Source organism: Aedes albopictus, chromosome 3 (assembly GCF_035046485.1).
Source record: "Aedes albopictus strain Foshan chromosome 3, AalbF5, whole genome shotgun sequence".
In the NCBI taxonomy this organism is placed as follows: Eukaryota; Metazoa; Arthropoda; class Insecta; order Diptera; family Culicidae; genus Aedes; species Aedes albopictus.
The window spans coordinates 166,206,589-166,227,344 of NC_085138.1; the positions used below are offsets into that span (position 1 = coordinate 166,206,589).

At 39.4% G+C, this 20,756-nt stretch overlaps 2 protein-coding genes across 3 annotated transcripts in view; one reads left to right on the forward strand and one right to left on the reverse strand.

Annotated features, from left to right (window-relative positions):
* Positions 1 to 20,756, forward strand: part of LOC109402751 (neuropeptide SIFamide receptor) — a 772,929-nt gene that overhangs the window by 69,830 nt on the left and 682,343 nt on the right. The window lies entirely within an intron of this gene.
* Positions 1,042 to 8,043, reverse strand: LOC134291664 (uncharacterized). Its single transcript, XM_062859697.1, has 2 exons — positions 7,518 to 8,043; positions 1,042 to 2,900 (listed from the first exon to the last, which is right to left on the reverse strand). The coding sequence occupies exon 2, from the start codon at positions 2,891 to 2,893 to the stop codon at positions 1,286 to 1,288; it is 1,608 nt and encodes a 535-aa protein (XP_062715681.1). The 5' UTR covers positions 2,894 to 2,900; positions 7,518 to 8,043; the 3' UTR covers positions 1,042 to 1,285.

Genomic DNA, 20,756 nt, shown 5'->3' on the forward strand with positions numbered 1-20,756 from the left:
TAAATCAGTAGCGATTTGACGTATTTCATGCATGGTTTTGGTTCACTTTTACATTTGGACACTTTCAGTGGGACACCTAGAACCGACTCCGGAACACTACTGGTAGTTTCCAATGTGGCCTGAGCCTATTTTCTTGCTTTATCGATTATCGAAAAGGCCACGATTTGATGTATCGCAAGCATAGGTTTGGTTCATTTTTACATTTGGCCATTTCCGGCGGAACACCCGGAACTAGTTCCGGAACTCTACTGGCTCAAATATGGTCTAAGCCTGTTCTTCTTCTCATCTTTCAGCATGTTATAGAAAAAGCGGCAATTTGAGGTGTCACATACATGGGTAAGGTTCCTTTTTGTATTTTGCCACTTCCGGCGGGACATCCGGAACCGGTTCCGGAACACTACTACTTCAGATATCGTCTAAGACTTTTCGCTGTACACCATTCATCAGGTTATAGAAAAAGCGGAGATTCGCATGCATAGGTCATTTCCAGCGGGACATCCGGAACCGGTTCCGAAACACTATTGGTTCAGATATGGTCTAAGGCTATTTTCTTCTTCTCACCATTCATCAGAAAAATCGGCGATTTGATGTGTCGCATGCAGGGGTTAGAACCACTTTTATATTTGGCCACTTCCGGCGGGACGCCCGGAACCGGTTCCGGAACACTACCGGTTTATATATAGTCTAAGCCTATTTTCCTGTTTACCGTTTATTACATACAGGGTGCGGCAGGAAAAAATGCGAAAAGTTCAAGGCACTATTACACGCTAAATATAGGATATATAAAAATGGACGGGACTTCACATTAGGGTTTTTAAAAAACTACTTGTTTCAAATTTACCCTAATCCCATCACTTTTATTATGTTCTTGTTTATAATTTTACATTTCACACTTCCTAACACTTATACTGGGCCAGAAGGGCTTTCAACTGACTATTAGACCTATCGATCCAAACGTTCACTTCCAACTGACTGATCGAGCCAGACCAGACCGAGGGCACACCTGTGTCCTCCGATTGAGTTCGATGCTTTCTCGATGTCAGCAAAAGTTCACCGGATGGCAACTGGCCTGGTTGTTCTGGGTTGCGTTGGATGGTTGGTGTTACTGTGCGCCGGTATCGATTTATCGTGTCATCAATATGCTCGGAGTCCAAAGGGTATTCTGGTATGGGGGTTATGCTCAGTGTCTCCAAGGGTGATACTGCTTTGTCAGCATCTAGTCCACGATAGGCGGATACCTGAACATCGTGGGTAGAGCCTAGGGATGTCCATAACTTCCCCCGCCTTAGTTTGAACCGTCTCGGTTCAATATTGTTTGAGAGCTTTCCAACGCATTGTTTGCAGGGATCCGTATTGTCAGCTTCATTTTGAGTTTACGAACTTCTCTCGTAAGAAAAGCGAAAATTACTGCTACGAAGCATGTGATGAGAACTATTCCTACTATGTTGAGCACTTTAGTCCTTTTGTTTGCTGTTTCTAAGTGCTCCAGCTTATGACGATTCCTAATGTGCAGTTGTTCCATATAGTCAATGGATTCTGGTTCTGTCTGTGACTCATCTACGCTAACTGAATGTAGGGGTAAGATGACAGGTCTGGATTCTCCTCTGAATGTTTTGCTGGTAAAGGTTTTTCCGTTGAGGGTGATGGAACAATCTCTAAATGATATGAGAAACGTTCCTGTTAAATTCCTCGGACCATATCCACAACTGTTTTGCATCGAAGTCGGATCAACAGAGTTTTTAACTAACAGTCCGAGATTCTCGATTTCCTTTGTGTCAGGTTTCATTGGAGATCTAATGAAGGTACAGTTACCCGTATTTCCTCTTAGTAACTCATGTAAACATCCGTCATTTGAAGTGTTAAACAAGATCTGGACGTCGCAGATGATGCTACGCTCGATGTTCATGCATGGATGGGAAATTAGGTAAGACTCATTGTTACCAACAATGGCTTTTGTTGCATTTATCGGTATGATTTTAAACTGTCGTGGAATGGCTTCTATTTGGAGTTGCACAAATTCTCCTTGCCTGAATTTAGGAATTTTTATGAGTAGGATTATGTCTGAGTTATTGTGGAATGCTATGGGTTCCAAAAACTCATAAACTTGGTCATAGCTGTTAATCACCACGCCTTGTGACTCCAACAGATTCGTTGCAAATTCTAGCTCTGATGGTTGTAAGAAAGCCTTTGAAATTAAACCCAACTTGGACAACTGAATGGCCTCGAAAATTGTAGACAGCTGCTGGTTGATCATGTCGATGTTGAAGATGATGTTGTGTAGGTGCAGGAGATGTTCCCATTCGACAGGTCTGTCTAAGCTCAGTCTTGTCTGTTTAATGATGCTATCTATTTCCCTAGACTGTCTATAAGCTTGTTTAGTAATATTGTTAATCCTTTCCTCAAACAATTTATTAATTTGAATTTGTTCATTATTCTCTGTTACTAAAAGGTTATTTGAATTTTTAAGAATTTCAAGTTGGTTTTCTATTTTTAACAAATCTTCATTATCGAGATTCCCTGTAATCATTTTTAAGGTGGACCCAAGAAAATTAAGAGATCGTTTTGTTTTTCTACTTCTAGCGGTTAAATTTTCAAGGATAAAATAAGCCTGACTCTGCTTTTGTTTAAGAATTTTAACTAGTTCTGCTATCTTTGGGTTTTCTTCAATGTTCAAAATAATGGATTCATACTGCTTGAGAACGACGGTAAAGGAAAATAAATTAAATCTATGGAATAGTGTGTGAGATCCTTCTTTTATAAAGACTGAATTAGTCTTGAACGCAACTATACCGGGATTTTCATTAAGTTCAAGGATTTCCAAGTAAGCAGAGTAAATAGGATTGAAAAACATCATAATTGTAAGACAAAAAAGTATCGGGTGTTTGTGTGTCATCTTCGAGCTGAAATGACAGGAGAAGAAGGGAAAGAAGACAAAAAGGTGCAATTAGTTCTACGTCGAAATTAAGTTTTACGTTTACGTTTTAATTTTGTTTTGTGGACTTTTCTCCCATTCTCGTCGATTATATTTGACTCTAAATTATCTGTGACTTGTATTTCTCTATACCTCTCTTGGTGCTTCAAGTTATTCCTTTTTCTTTCGAAGACCGTTTCATTTGGAAGGAAGTTTTCAGGATCTTCTCTGTTTATGTTCAGTTTTTCTAAGTCTGAACGTTTTTTCTCTAATTGTTTTTGAGACAAAATCCTGTAAAATTCCTCCTTCAGTCTTATTCTTTCATCGAGATCTTCGGGGACAGGGTCCTCGTTTCTGAAGCCAAAAAATAACTCTTTTGGAGTTAACTTTGTTTGAGAGTGTATTGAGTCATTATATATGGAAACTGCAAGATTAATTTTTGCCGTTTCGGACAAATCTTTAGTTGAATCCTTCATACTTAAGATGTTGTGCAATTCTCTAATAGTCCTATGGACGATTTCCACAGTACCATTCGAAGAGGATTGTCCAACACTCGTATAATGGTACTCTACATCGTTTTCCTCAAGGAATTCTTTAACTGTTGTTGAGGTAAATGATGCTTCCTGATCCATGACGAGAAAGGAAGGTTTTCCAACGTTAGCGAAGAAGTGGGTTAGTGCTCTTAGAATGTGTATAGTATTCCGTGTTTTAATTGGGATAGCCATTGTTAGTCTGGAGAACTTATCACAAAGTGTTAGATAATTTCTATTTCTGATTATGAATATATCCATATGAACAATTTGCAACGGCCTGGATGGTGTTGCTGTTAATTGGAATTTTTGTTTATATGGTCGCCTTTCATACTTAGCCTTTTGACAAAGTTTGCAGATGTTGATAAACTTTGAAATTTTGCTCTTCATTCCTGGGAAAAAGTACCTTCTTGAGATGTGTGCCTTTGTCTCAATGATACCTCTGTGGTTCGCGTTGTGTTGCCGTTCGATGATCAGGTCCTGTTCCAGCTCATCTGTTACGTCTTCTAACAATCTTTGTGTCCAGAAAATTTTTAATGATTTTGCTCTTGAAAAGTAAGTTTTATAAATAGTTTGCAGCCTATTAAGGATACTTTCGCTACAATAAAGACCGGTAGCGCATTTCGTCGAAGCGTATTCCTTAAGAATATTGATCAGGGCTGCTGGACCAAAATGTACCTTCTTTATAGTTATTCTGTGGAAGTTTTTAAATGGGGTCAAGGATTCACGACTATCTTCATCTGTCTCTAAAAGTACAATCTGATTTCCAAATCCGTTAAGGGGTCTTTCCGTTGACGGGATGAAGTCGTTATCGTCAGTGTCCGCGGAGTGTTGTGTCATGTCATCGCTGGAGGTAGAGTTGGCGTTTACTTCTGTTTTATCCTCAGGGTTAATACGAGACAGTGCATCTGCATTAGCGTTTAGAGTACCTTTCTTATACTTGATTTCAAATTCGAGCTCTTCGAGAGCTAGTTTCCAGTGTAAAAGTCTCCTGTTCAGATCATTTTTCTGCCGGAGCCACACAAGTGGTTTGTGGTCGGTTCGAATTTCGAAAGAGGTTCCGTAAATATATGGTCTAAAATGTTTCGTTGCCCATACAATGGCCAACAATTCTTTTTCCGTGGCAGAATAGTTGCATTCTGCTTGATTCAGCGTTCTAGAGGCATATGCAACAGGATGCTCTTTGCCATCTTCGAATTTCTGAGACAAAACGGCTCCTAAAGCAAAGTCGCTTGCGTCAGTTTCAAGAATGAATTTTCCATTGAAGTCGGGGTATTTTAGAATAGGGTCGCTCGTTAGTAACTGTTTGCAATCATTAAAACAACTAATAAATTCTTCGTTGTGGACAATTTTTGTATCTTTTTTCAAGCACCTGGTTAAAGGTTTCGTTAATTTTGCAAAATCTCGAATAAATTTTCTGTAGTATCCAAGAAGTCCTAGGAAGCCTTTGATTTGAGTAGTTGTTTTTGGGATTGGCCAATTAAGGATTTTTTCGATTTTATTTGGATTGGGTTTAATGCCATCTTGGGTTACTATGTGCCCCAAAAATTCACATTGTTTCTGAAGAAATTCACATTTGTCAAATTGAATTTTAAGGTTGGCTTGAGCAAGCCGTTGAAGCACTTTGTTAAGGTTATCGATGTGGTGCTGTAACGAGCTACCAAAAATAATAATGTCGTCTAGGTAAACTAGGCAACAATTTCCAATGAGATTTCCGAGAATGTGGTTCATTACGCGCTGAAAAGTTGCTGGCGCGTTTTTTAATCCAAAGGGCATGCGGATGAATTCGAAGTGCCCTTTCTCTGTACTGAAAGCAGTTTTCGGCCTGTCTTTTGGATGTACCTCAATCTGGTGGAATCCAGATTTAAGATCCAGTGTAGTAAAATAGGTACTACGGCCGAGCCTGTCAAGGATTTCTTCAATTCGCGGGATGGGGAATTTATCATCGACAGTCTTTTCATTTAATTTGCGGTAGTCTATGACGACACGCCATTTCTTTTTTCCGCTTGCATCCAGTTTTTTTGGAACAATCCAGATTGGAGATGTCCAGGGGGAAATAGAATTTTGAATAATACCGTCCTCCAACATTTCGTTGATTTGCTTCTCCACTTCAGCTTTATGGACATGAGGGTATCGGTACGTTTTGGTATGAACTGGAATATCATCTGTAGTTTTTATTCGATGTTGAATTGCAGAAGTGCAAGACAACTTTTCTGAATCGTTATGAAAAATTTTGGAATTTTTAGAAAGGATTTTCAGTAATGCAGATTTTTCTTCGTTGTTGAGATGTTTTATTCTAATCATTGTTTCCAATTCAGAAGAGGGTATGTGAGACGCTTGATAAGAATGATGTGAATTCATATTGTTAACTTCTGCTACTTGAATAGTTTTTGCTGGCTTTGTCCAATGGAAGGTGACAGATTTGCCAAAGTTTCTTATTGGAGCGTTTACAAAACCATTTTCTGCTTGGTACAACCCAGAAGGGATTACAGCGTTGGCAATTTGTATGTCGTTAGGGAGGTAAACGTTGCCATTATTCTGTAAAACGGGTAGTTTGATCATTCGCGTAGAGTTCTCTGTCAGCGTAATCTGCGAAGGGCCTAATTTCCTAATTTGCATCGGGATTGTTTTGTGGGGAAGGATTATTTTGTGGTTGTTTACGTCGATCAGTGCTTCGATGTCGGAGAGGGTTTCATATCCAAGGATTCCGTCAAAATATTTGTGGAAATTTAAAAGGTAGAAGGTAACTTTTTGCTTGAGGCCAAAAATTGTCGTGATGAATTTTTGATCGGCCGCATGCCGTCCTGAGCTATTAGAAATTTTGAGGGTTTTGCATTTTAGCTGTTTTGATTTTGGAATCAGGCTGGGCGAAATGAAATTTTTGTTTGATCCACTATCCACAAGTATTTTTGCGTCCTTACCACAAATGTTCATTATTACGTAGGGAAGTCCGTTGATTGCATTTAAGTCAACGATCTCGGATCGAGGCCTATCTGAAAATTTACGCTTTGTTCACTGACTTCGTCTTCACTATCGTCTTCGCTATGTGTGTCATGTGTATCGTCGTCGTTTTTCTGTTCAGCGTCATGATTGTAAACTCTGGAACGTAACGACGGGTCTACTTCCATGGGTGTCATTTTCTGTCTGTCGGATAGCGGTTTGTGTCGTGTAGATGGGGTGTCTGATTGCTTGCTAAAATTTATTGGAAGATTTGAAATTTTTGCTACCATGGGGCTGTTGGTCGAATGCAGCTTGTGTGTGGGACTTCGTCTTCTCAGCGTTTTGGAACCGACACAGGAATGCGTATGCATTCTCCAAATCACTGGGTTGTGCTGTTTGAGCATACCCAAAGTAGGGTTTACTAAGGCCGTTAATAAATGCTGCTAAACATTCTTGTTCAAGGAAATGATTAATAGCGTCCCAATGGTTTGCATAAGTTGGATTCTGCTTTGCCAAAGACTTCATATTAACCATTATTTCCTTTGTTTTCTTATAGTAAATATGTAATGATTCGGTCATTTTAAGTGACCATAATTGTGTCTGGTATGTAGCAATATTATTTCGATCACCGTAGACACTTTGTAGGATTTCCGCTACTTCGTCGAAGGTAGTGGGGTTTCCGTTTACACATATCATATCGCGGGCTTTGCCCTCGATCTTGTTTATCACCGCCTGTTCGTACACGGCAAATAAGTCCGGTGCGACGTGTGGTCGGCATAAATTCAAAGCTCGTCTTGCTGTATCAAGCCAATGACTGAGCTGTCTTTTATTCCCGTCGAATGATGGGATCATTCTTATGGGGTCTGGAATTCGAAAGAAGTCCGTGCGACGGTCCTCCACGATGGGGGCTTGCCGCTGTTGTTGCAACTGTTGCTGTTGCTGCTGTAAATTATTGTTTTCGACTTGAAGAGCACCAAGTCTGTGCTCCAAGTTTTGAATTTGGTCAAGAATTGCCTGTAAATTAACTTGTTCCATGTTTCTTTCGTGGTACCTGAGAGGCTTAACTTTAGGAACGGGATTAAATCTACGCATACAAAATGATAGAGAGGTTGGGAAAAGAAAAGTTGTTTACTCACGGTTCGACACTCTTAAAGGGTTGAAACCCACCGATGCAGTTTTCGTGTCGGGCGGCGCAAATCACCTACGGGTTGAGGGATGGTTTCCAAGAGCCTGGTTCCTGATGATCACTGGAGATAGTCACTAGTTTCTTGCTTCGCCACGGGTTGGGCTAAGCGTCTACTTAATGCTGAATCCTGCGCAAGTCAGTTACACTTTTAGTCCTTGGTTACCGGCACGTCCGATGTCGTCAATTCGACACTAATTTTCGGTTTTCGCACTACTGTCCAATTACCACGGATCGGGTTTTGTCACTAGATTGTCTTCCAAAAACTAGCACTGCACGTAGAGTGTTCCGTACGACTGCGCCAAAAATGGACGGGACTTCACATTAGGGTTTTTAAAAAACTACTTGTTTCAAATTTACCCTAATCCCATCACTTTTATTATGTTCTTGTTTATAATTTTACATTTCACACTTCCTAACACTTATACTGGGCCAGAAGGGCTTTCAACTGACTATTAGACCTATCGATCCAAACGTTCACTTCCAACTGACTGATCGAGCCAGACCAGACCGAGGGCACACCTGTGTCCTCCGATTGAGTTCGATGCTTTCTCGATGTCAGCAAAAGTTCACCGGATGGCAACTGGCCTGGTTGTTCTGGGTTGCGTTGGATGGTTGGTGTTACTGTGCGCCGGTATCGATTTATCGTGTCATCAATATGCTCGGAGTCCAAAGGGTATTCTGGTATGGGGGTTATGCTCAGTGTCTCCAAGGGTGATACTGCTTTGTCAGCATCTAGTCCACGATAGGCGGATACCTGAACATCGTGGGTAGAGCCTAGGGATGTCCATAACTATATATGATTATTTTTTCATGACAGTGTATCAGTCAATGTCTATATTCTAGCACTGAAAAATAAAAATGAACACATTTGATGTTTAACATGTGATAATGTAGGCCTAATAAGCGGATATCAATAAACTGCGCGCCCAATGGTCATTAAACAAAATGATTATAACAGTAACAAAATTAGCTCAAATTCGATGAACAACCAGACCACACTGATCCAGATCCATGTAGTTTCACATACCAGATGAAATAAGTACATATATTTGATGATATTGTAGAGAAAATCAAAAATTTTGTTTTATCAGATGCGAAATTTAGCGACCTGTGCGATTTTCTGTGGTTTGAAAATTCTGGTTGTCTTCATCTTCAGGCGCCGCCCTGTAAAGGTTAGTGACCAAAATGGGAAATTTTTTAATTAACTTTTCAGAAAACTAGCCTATTATAGATCATGGAACGTTGAAACATAGATTGGTTAATGTCAAATGGACGAAAATGAGGTTTGAAGTTGAAAAACACTTTCGCATTTTTTCCTGCCGCATACTGTAATCGAAAATGCCGTGGTTTGATGGGTCGCATGGGTTTGCTGCATTTTCATATCTGGCTCCTTCCTGTGATACTGGTCCGGAACACCTAAATGGCCATAACCCTGGAACGGCTGGACCGATCTGAACCATTGCCAATAGGAAACAATGGGACAATATACCCCGTCGAATGGATTCTGTCACATTCGCCCGAAAACCATTCGCCCGAATTACAAACTCCCGAATGACAAACGCCCGAATTCTAATCGCCCGAATTCTAATCGCCCGAATAGACCATTCGCCCGAAAAGACCATTCGCCCGAAAAGACCATTCACCCGAAAGGCCATTCGCCCGAAAGTCATCCGCCGATTCCATGCAATTTCTTTGAACAAGTTTTTTTCCTAGTTTGCCATGATGAAAGTTTAAGGACAGACGCACGGTATACTTAGTATCCGACCAATCGCAAGAACAGCTGGACCAGCGCCAATAATAATCATATAAGCTTATTTTGGAAGAACAGCCTATGTTTTGAAGAAGGCCTAATTTCTTGTGAAAATATTACATAATTGGTCATTAATTGTTATAGCATTGTTGATCGAGAGGATAGCGCCAAAACTTCAGCACAGAGTAGTCAATATTTTTAAATTAATAGTATTCACGATTGATCTACTCGGAATAACTACGTATCGTTAAAATGAACAATAGTTCATATAAATTAAAACGTGTGAGCTAACGGATGCAGCATTCTTATTTGAATAAGCTGTTCTTTTGAAACCATGTTTTGAATCCAGAAATTGTTTTAACATCAAGGTTCCCCATAAAATAACAGATTAAAAGAACAGCCCATGATTGAAAGAAGGGCAAATTTATGGTAAAAAATAACATCAGAATGAATTTAATTTCCTTGAAGGTAGAACTAGAAAGAAAAGCCTATTAACAAAAGAAGGGACTATTCCAATGAATGTTTTCACAACTATATTGCTGAAAATGTTTTTAACAGTATAAGTCTTATATCAGACTGTGTTCCAAGAAAGCAATATGCGTGTACGACGCCTAAATTAATTTCAGAAAAGTATTTCCAAGATTATTATGGTTTTCGGGCGAATGGTCTTTCGGGTGAATGGTCTTTTCGGGTGAATGGTATTTCGGGCGAATGGTCTATTCGGGCGAATGGTCTATTCGGGCGAATGACTTTCGGACGTTTGTTACATTCGGGCGTTTGTCATTCGGGCATTTGGAATACGGGCGAATGGTTTTCGGGCGAATGTGACAGAACCGTCGAATGAACCATCAGTTGTTGAAATCGATTCATATTTACTATCTAAAAATGAGGTGACCTTTGTGTACACACAGTGCCGAATTTAGGCTTCGGGAGGCCCGGGGCAAACCGTATAAAGTGGGCCCCCAAAACAAGATGTTTAATATGTAAACCGCACATTGACGTTTTCTTTTCAATGTTGTTTATTATTCGTTAGTTATATTTATTTAACGAATTTTTCATTTATTTTTCAATTTTTTATGATGAAATATTAAGGTGAAACATCAAGAAATCCCATTGCATTGCCAAGCCGCACTTGTTTATCCTGGCTTTGCTCAATTGCAAAAAGAGGCAGTTTTTCCAAATCCAGCGCTTTTGTTTTCGATTTTTTGAGATTGGTGCTCTTGAAATCGTGAGTAGGGGCACAAGTCGGCCATTGTGGCAGCCATATTTGTATTCTCTGATGTTTCTCCTTTAAAACCTTCAATTGCAATTCTCCAAAATATCGACCGAATATTTAAATAATATAAAAAAATGTTACGAACATGCATTCTAATATTTATGCTAAAATGTCAAGATTTCGCATACAGGTGTTTACATTGTAACTTTCATTTTAATTTAAAAGATTTATAAAAAAATTACAAATTACTGTTCGAATTGCAAAATTCTACGAGCGAAAAAAGTCAGTATTCTAGGGGGCAACTGCAGCAATAACACTTTAAAAACCTTGTTCTGAGATGTTTTTAAAAACAAGGTTTCCAAAACTGCCCCGAATTTCTCGAACATCTCCAGGAATCGTTATCTACTATGTTACCCTTGATAACATCTGACCTCAACAAACTGATGCAGATGGGTATTAAGCAGTTATTTGAAAGATACGCTGTTTTGTTGTAATGTTAAGTCCTAGAACAGTTTTTCAATTGAATTCAACAAGAACTCCATGGGGTTTTCTAGAAACTCGCGTATAACAAAATAAAAAAAAATACTTCATTTTACCTGATTATTGAATATTGTTATACCTATCTAGCTATGAATTTGCTACAACCAAGCATTTAAACCGATCCCTCAAATAGTCACACTGGGAAATACACTTCAATTCTACGGTTGAATTGCTTAGCAATTAAAATAATGTTTGTTTAACTTAAACGAAAGGGCAGCAAATTTTAGCACCAAAAATTGAGAAACTTAGGATTTTGATGTGAAGAAATAAAAAATTATAAAACTTTGGACCTTCAAGTGAAAATTCAGATATGAAATAATCTGGATACCCTTAAAGAACTCAATTATTATAACTACTCTAGGACATGTATAAAATATAATCGTCTCTTGAAGTGCATTTTATGTTTTGATGAAGAAAATATATAGTGCTTCAGGATTCTTGGGGGGCCCCCCTAATCGGGGGGCCCGGGGCATTTGCCCCCTTTGCCCCCCCTTAAATCCGGGCCTGTGTACACATACACACACATACATACACACAGATATCATCTCAACTCGTCGAGCTGAGTCGATTGGTATATAAAGCCTGCGCACTTTAGAATCGGTACACTTTCAACTGGCTGCCGCTGAAAAACGGTGTCACTTGGAAAAATTTGCTGTTTTTATATTTTTAGATGAGCTATTGATCTGAATTCGTATATAGTGCCAGTTTTTTCTGCACACATTGAGCATAAACCCATCATTGTCAGATTCAAGATTTGTGTAGGAATATATAATTACTAGACCTGTTCACTTTGAAACTTTTTTTCTCCGATTCTCCGTGACACATCAAATTATCAATCCACATGCAAAAACAAGTCTTCAGTCCAAAATTGAGCCAAATTGATAAAGATTTAAAGGTGTATCAAATCGATTTTGTGTTTTTTAGCCGTTTTCACAGAAATTTACTCATAAATCCAGAAAATTGCTCCGAAAGGGTGCCGAAAATACTGTTAGGATATAGTTAGTACAATACTCTACAACTTTGCCGAAGATACTACGGTGTTTAAATTGCTTATTTCGAAGCTATTAAATAATTTTAGTTGAGAAATCACGAAAAAACACGATATTTTTACGATTTTACATATAAAAGTCATGTAATTTTACAATATTTTAAGTAACTAAATTAATTAGCTATTTCTCCTTTGTGTAACGAACATTTTGTCCATACATTGTTTTTGTGTAGGAATTCGTTTTCTATGACTAATTATCGAAAGTATGTCACGTTGATACTAAAAATCGCGTAGAGTTGCCAGCACAAATTAAAACAAAGTTACCCATGATTAAGACGTCATGCCATCGTATTCTAATGTCTTTTGATTCAAGTATCAGAAATGGCGCAGATGGTAAGGCTCGAGTCTGCGGATCAGAAGGTCACAGGTTCAAGCTCAAATACATAATGAACTTTTTTTTCTTCCTTTGTAGCAGTTAGATTCATCATCCATCTGCCATGAGCCATGGCCCATGACTTACGCGCAATCTCCCAAATAATGATGATCGGGACCTGCCAATTAAGCCCATTCCAGGACTAGCTAGATATTTAGTTTACTTGTTGACAAGAAATCGTGTCGACAAGATCAGCTGGACGAAATATTGGACATCTGTTTGATACCGATTAATATAGCTAAAACAATTCAATACGATGATGGAACTGCTTCTGGATGCAAAATTTATCATACAACTGTGGAGATCACTTGCATCTATCTAGCCACAAGCAACACAACTACACGATAAAGGGAAACTTCATTCTTACTATGCACTCTACGGTTTCGAAACAAGGCTATGATGCCAAATAGCAATGAGATGCAGTGCGTAGTTTCATTAACTTATAGCTGGATCGAGACGCAAAAAATCCTATTCCAGGACTCGAACCTTGAATCTTCGAATCGGCAGTCTCATGCTCAACCATCTACACCAACCAACCATCTAAAACTGATGCAGATGCGACAGAGAAATGTAATGACGTTTTAATCATGGGTAACTTTGTTTAATTTTGTGCTGGCAACTCTATGCGATTTTTAGTATCAACGTGACATACTTTTGATAATTAGTCAATGAAAACGAATTCTTACACTAAAATGATGTATGGACGAAATGTTCGTAACACATAGGAGTAATAGCTAATTAAATTAGTCACTTAAAACAATGTAAATTTACATGACTTTTACATGAAAAACCGTAAAAATATTGTACTTTTTCGCGATTTTTGAACGAAAATTGTTGAATAACTTTGAAATAAGCAATTTAAACACCGTAGTGTCTTCGGCAAAGTTGTAGAGTATTGTTTAATGGTGTTTTTGGTACCTTTTCGGTGCAATTTTTTAGATATTGGAGTACATTTTCGTGAAAATGCTCGAAAAAACACAAAATTGATTTGATACACCTCTAAACCTTTATCAATTTGGCTCATTTTTGGACTGAAGACTTGTTTTTGCATGTGGATTGATAATTTGATGTGACACGGGTAGGTCAAAAAAAGTGAACAGGTCTAATACATATGTTAGTGAATATAGGGTATGTGTACCGTTCCTTGGTCTAATATGCCAGCCGCCTTTAAAATTTTGACCATAACTCGTGAATTAATAGCAGTATAAATGATGTGTTCACTCTATCACGCACTCTAGGCAGTGCATGCTTCTGCAATTGGAAGTAAACTAGCGTAAATATTCAAGAACTTACTTAATTACGTTGAAAAGATTCGATGCGATGGTATGCAACGTTGGTCTTCGGTACAAAAATTGGCCTATTAGTGGATACAACGTTGGCCTATTGCTTTCCAAACGCTAGAACCACTTATTCTATATTTTTTTAATATTTCTACTGAAGTATTACCACTGTTTGTTCACCAATCTTGCTTTCAAATTATGTTTTCGGAGCCAAATTTTCACATAACTATAAATAAATTACTTAAACTAAAGTTCTTTCTTAATTTAGTAACGATAACAATGCAACCGCATTATTGTGTTATATTTTGACGTCACTGCACACAAAATCTTTCTTCCCGTTCGTTATTTCTGGTTCATTCGCAAGCAATGTGGTTGACGTCACTTTTTCGCTATTGTTGACGTTACTTTATTGATGGGCCAAGATTTGGGTACATAGTGAAAAAAAATGTCCTCAATATTCGGCCCACATTCAAGTTGTAAAATAGTTATTTTTCGTTGAAAACAAATATACAGGATCAAAATAGCGTCTTTGACCGTCGCATAAAATGTTCAGTTAGCGAAAAGTCAATTCGAAATGTTCCAGAATCAGGCTATTTATGATCATGTGTATACACACTAAGTTTTTTTTGCTGAATCTCGGCAAACCGATTGCCGAGATTGGCACCGCTGAGTGCTCGGCAACCAGCTCGGCAAAAATTGGAAATGCCGGGACCTCGGCAATCACAGAAATGACAGCTATTGATATTTTGCCGAGATTCTCAGCAAAAATATTTGCCGTAGCTCGGCAAAATCATTTCCCAGCATAATTGGATTTGCTGAATCTCGGCATTTGATTTTGTTTTTTTTTTTTTGAGAATTGCACAAATAAATAAAATTAAGAGTTCTTAACCCACATGAAAACACAATAAACAAGTTGTACTTTCGAACATTTATTTTTCATTGGTCCATAAAATTGAAATGAAAAATATACAATTTGTTGCCGAAAGCATTTACTCCTCTCGGGGTTCCTCCATTCATCAAGATTGGCTTCCGCAGAGCTGTACCGCTCCTCGAAAAACAGCTACTAATGGATGTGACTAACTGCTATTCTAGAATAAATTGAATGACGCTAATTAGCAATAATTTACTTACAGAAGGTCTTTAATTCTTACATATTTGAACTTCTTAATCGCTTGGAAATGCACTTCATGTGAATTCAGCACCACTACCACTGATCTGTTGTTTTTTTCGCCGAAACATGGCGGCGGCAAAAGTGACAGTTGCATTGCCGAAATTCAGCAAAGGACTACATGATTGCTGATATCTCGGTTATCTCGTTTACTGATTTCGGTAAAATTCGTGTTCACCGACACGTTCAGCTAAAAATGCTGTCAGTTTTCCAATTTTTATAACAGTGTGCTGATATTTCGGTAAAATGTTTTGAACCATCTCGGCAAAAACATTTTGTTTGCTGAAATATCAGCAGAATTAGGAATTGCCGTTCGGAATCAGCAAATATTTCTGCCGAGCTCGAGAATCAGTTTTAAGTGTGTAGACTGCCCACTAAGCCGAAGAATCATGGCGTCTACAAAAGCTGAATAAAGTTACATTTTCATTCAATTTTAATGCTCCAAAATGCTAAAATTGAAACAAAATGTTACAATTGTTTGGCGCATAGCTTTTCCGATCTCCAGTTATGCGTGTTTGTTTGAGTTTTTGGTTAACGTTAAGATAGGCCGAATGAGGGGACTATGCCAACGAAGCATCCCGATACCCTATACAAGTAGTTTGTATAATTTACAAATTTTGGCAATTGTAAAAAAAAATTATAAGTAAACAAGTTGTGGGGTATAATTTAGAACCACAAAGTATGATATAGAAAGGCATGTAACATCACTTGTTTGCTTATGTTAAGGTTTTGACAGTAGCCAAAATTTGTAAATTAAACAAACTACTTGTATATTCACTATTATACGTATGTTTGTAACGCATTACGTGTAACGCGTAACACACATTCAATTCGGTTAACTGGTTTCCGAGATATGACAGTTCAAAAATGAGTTATCTCAAAAATAGTGTTTTACCCGAACGGTTCTAACTTCGCGAAAAATTAATCAATCGAGCCCAAATTTGTGCCAATGATGCACATATAATAGGTTGAGAAACAGTCAAAATTTGAGATTTTTTGATGCACTCTATGTGAAGTTACAGCATGTTTAATTTTTATATGGGAGAAAAAAAGTTACCTATCCCAAACATTTTGGACATCCCCTGTATCTTATTCAACGTGTACGAGCGATTTTTATATCAAAATTGATGGATTTCGACACTTTTGGAGCTTACCGCTGCAGGAGTAGCTTCTTATGGAATTCGGCTGTTTACTGACAGATGGGAGAGGAAAACACTACCTTTGCATTAAAATACATTTTATTTTTAGATTGAATTCTTGTAAATGACTTAAAAATAAAAATGCTACAAAAAATGAAATTCGTGCCGAAATATATGTTTTGAGCAAGATATTCGACTTTAAACATCAAAGTGATCCGTAACTGTGTGTGATCCATAACTGTGCAGGGACGGTAATATTAGTTTATTCGTGTGTGATGAATCGATTACGACACATACATATAGCCAAAATAGCTTTCTTTATGGGAAAGACAGGAATAACAAAAACCGAATCATCTCCCGAAGACGCTATCGTGGTCAAGCGCATTCGTTTGACATTGTCGTTTCGTACAGTAGTTTGATCGCTTGTCTTGCGAATGTTGGAGACAAAGGCAGCCGAATATTGACGAAAAGGTGTCAAAGACTGTGATCGCTAACAAGACTGCTCGTGGCAACTGCGGCAGCTACAGAATCCGCGAAGTCAAAGATTTCGATATCTACCCAGACGGAGGCCTTCGCTTTCACGGGTAGCCCCACAAGTGTGGCGGATGCTACTGCTCATGCCAAGCAATCGCAGAAGCGTGTGAGCTGCGAAGCAGCTGTCAGGTGATGACCCAGATAATCAGTAACCGTATAAGATGTTGCATAAGATGGTAAAGTGGAGGCCATATGCGTGCATGCCTCCATTTACGATCACTGATTGATCCTCAGCAACCACTTGATAGGGCTCGTGGATCTGTGAGCCGACGTGCGCAGTATCAGACGTACTCGTACGGGGGAAATGATCCTAGAGCTGAAGCGCAACAAGGAACGCAAGCGCGCCGCCTACCAAAGTTTGGCGGAAGAGGTCCTTGGCGAAGGAGTAGAGGTGAGGGCTCTCACAGCAGAGGCAACTCTGAAGGTAAGAAACCTAGACGAGGTCACCGAGGCAGAAGAGCTCGTCACGGCACTGCGGCAATAGTGCAAGTTGCAGGTGGCCACCGCAGCCGTTAGGCTACAGAAGGGCCCGTCAGGGACACAGGTAGCCTTGGTTCAGCTACCTGTGGTGGACGTAAAAAGTGCGTTAAAGTAGGGAGAATCAAGGTAGGCTGGTGCGTATGTCTTCAGACCTTCCACGAGCCACCGGAGGTTTGTTTCAGGTGTCTGGAACCTGGGCACAAGTCATGGGACTGCAAAGTCCCTGACAGGATCAAACTGTGTAGGAGATGCGGCGCCGAAAGCCATAAGACACAAGCCTGCACGAGTCCACCCATTTGTCTGATTTGCTCCGGGAATTCCGTGAACAGCAGGCACTGAACGGGTGCTCCAAGGTACCCGGCCTTCAAGAAAACCGCTGTGACATATCATAGTGCAGGTAACGTAACTGAGCAAGAACCACTGTGACGCAGTTCAGCAACTGCTTTCAGGGTGGAGAACGGATATCGCCATCATATTGGACCCATTCCCGAGTACCCGCCGGTAACGGCAATTGGGTCGTGGATGGGTCTGGAAAAATGGCGGCGACATGGACGACGGGTAAATACCCCGTCCAGGAGTTGGTGTCTACTACCTACGAGGGCTTCGTCGTCGCTAAAGTAAACGGGGTCTTCTTCTGTAGCTGTTATGCGCAGTGATCCATCGAGCAGTGCACGATGATGTTGAGAGTCTATCTACCAAGCTTACAATCGCAAATCCTTATTCGACGCTAAAGGTCATCATCCACTAGCCGTAGCCGAAATAAACTGTCGGGTAAATGTTATGTTTTGAATCTCGACTCGAAGAGGCAACCCTTGACCAGAGGTACCAATGGAAACTGTTACACAAATCGGTTGCTGCACTTTCCCACAGCAGCTGACAAGCTCCAACCGAATATTCTTCTCCTTGGCTGGATAGTGGATAGCATTTCTATGTGCTTTACGTTCCCAGGCTGGAAAAATGTAAATTTCACTTTGATTTACCCCTCACAGTCAGTCAGACAGTGTAATGGCATTTGCATTTGCATTGTTTTTCAAGCTTAGTTGGATACGGGATTCGAAAAACGTTTGCAAATGTTAGGGATGCATTTGCATAAGAGATTCGCTCTCGGGAAAGACTCGGAAAACATTCAGCGAAAAAGGTGAGCGCATGCCTTGCCCAATTGTTACCACCAGAATGAATGGAAGAAGGTTACTACTACCGCTGCTGATGATGGAGGGTTGTACCTATGCATTATGTAGTAATCAGTCAGTAGTGCACCGGGCATTATTAATTCCATCACGAACAATAAATTCCGCATCCATTAGTGGCAAACAAATTTGGAGCAAACTGGTGGCAGCCGTTCCGCAACCTCGAACGTTTGCCTTTCGCTTCCGATAAAATTACTGTCATTTCCTTCCACACGGCACTGAACCGTTCCGTGGAACTATATGCCTTCGGTGCAAAAGATGTTTGGTGACCATAAAAGATTCTGGGTTTATTAAGAGTTGAAAACGGTTAACTCTACTGTTAAATAGATTCTCTGTGTCATAGTTAGTTTTTGAAACCTCTCGAACTCAAAGTTGTCCTTGAGACTTTTTCAACCCAGCAGAATTACACGACCAAGTTACAGACAATGTGCGCCTGCTGCAGAGTGATAATCCTCCATGGTTTCCTTCAGGCATTTCTTCAGAAGTTTCTTGGGAATTCCTCCATAAATTCTTTCTGATTTTCCTACTGAAGTCTCTTCTCAGATTCCTCTTAGAGTGCTTTCTAAAATCCATTCAGGAGCTCCTTCTGGAACTCCTCCAGGAGTGATTTTAGCGAGCGATCTAAGAGCTCTTTCTAATATTTCTCCAGAGGTCCCTTCGAAGGTCCCTCAGGAGTTCCTACTGAAATCACTCCAACAGTTTTTTTTGGTTATCTTCCAGTAATTAATGCTGGAAATCCTTAAGAAGTTTCTTCTTGGATTCGTCAAGAATTTCCTCTACGAATTTCTATTTTTTTGGTAATTCTTCCAGCAGTTCATTCTGAGAATTCTTCAAAACTTTCTTCTGTGATTTTTGGAGGAGATCTTCCTACGATTCCTCATGGAGTTTCTTGGAGTCCTTCACGGATACCTCATGGGATTTTCCAAGATTTTCCTTCCGGAATTATTCTTCCAGAAGTTCCTTCCCGAATTCACTTCTTCTTTCAATGATTTCTGGGATTTTCAAGGAGTTTCTCCTAGAATTCCTCCTTCCAAAAATTCCAAGATTTGTTCAGGAGTTCCTTCAAGCATTATACTAGGAATTCTTTCCTGGATTCCTTCAAGAGTTTTCTCTGTGATTTATCAAGAAGTTCATTCTAAAATGTATTCACGAGCTCTTCCTCAGATTGATTCCGGATATGTTTTCTAGATTCCGTCAACAATTTCTTGCGGGATTTTTTCTTTAATTCTTATCGGGATTCCTCCAGAATCTCCTTCTAGAATTCCTTCATGAAAGTTTTCAGTAATTTCTTCATGGATTCCTTGAGGATTTTCTCCGCAGATTACAGCAGAAGTTCACCCTGATTTTTTTTCCAGGTTTCCTCCAGTAGTTCTTCCCGGAATTGCTTAAGAAGTTCTTTCCAGGCACTCTTTCAGAAATTCCAGGAATTCTTTCTTGGTTTTATCCAAGATTTTTTTTAGGGATTTCTCCTAGACCTTTTTCCGGAATGCTTTTAGAAACCCCTTCCGGGATTACTTAGGAATCGCCTTCCGGCATTCCTCCTCCATACCCCAACATTTTTTTCATAGCATTCTTCCAGCTGTTTTGTATGAATTCCTTTAGATGTTTGTTCTGGGTTTCCTTCAAAATCTCCATCTGTGATAAGATTTCTTAAGGAATTCCTTTTGGGAAACCCAGAAAAAGTAGTTTTGAAGACATTTCAAAAGAAATCCCATTCCCTTAAGGAACCTTTATATAAATCACGGAAGGAAATCCTGGAGGAATCACAAAAATAATTTCTGGAGGATTTCTGGTACTCCTGTTTAGGAACATAAAAAAAACACATGAATCTTAGAAGAAACTCCTTGAAAACCCCCGGAAGGCTCTAGAAGAAATTGTAGAAAGACGGAGAACCGGAATACTGGAAGAAATCACGGATGATATTCCCAGAAGGAGAAATCTTTGAAGCAACTTCTGGATAAATCCCAGAAGCAACTCCTGGTCAATCTTGGAAAATCTTGGGGAATCTTTAATGAAACTCCAGGAGGTAGCCGTAAAGGAACTTCTGGGAGAATCCACGAAAGACGCCAAGAAACTCTTTGAGGAATATCAGAAAGAACTATCTGAAAAATCACAGAAGACACTTTTGAAGTATTTCCAGAAGGAACTGCTGGAGGTATTCTCAAAAAAAGGAAATCCTAAAAGAAACTTCTTGACGAATCCAAGTAGGAACTTCTTAAGGATTCCCAGAATAATTTCCTGGGGGAACATCTGAAACAAGTAGTTTCAGCTGGAACTCCTGAGGGTGCCTCGAAGGAACCTCTGGAGAAAAATTAGAAATAACTTTTAGATCAATTTCTGAAGGCACTTCAGAAGGAATTCCAGAAGGAGCTCCCGAATGAATCTCAGAAAGAACTCTAGGAATAATTTGAGAAGTAACTTCCGTAGGATAATCAGAAAGAATTTATGGAGAAATTCAGAAGGAACTTCTGAAG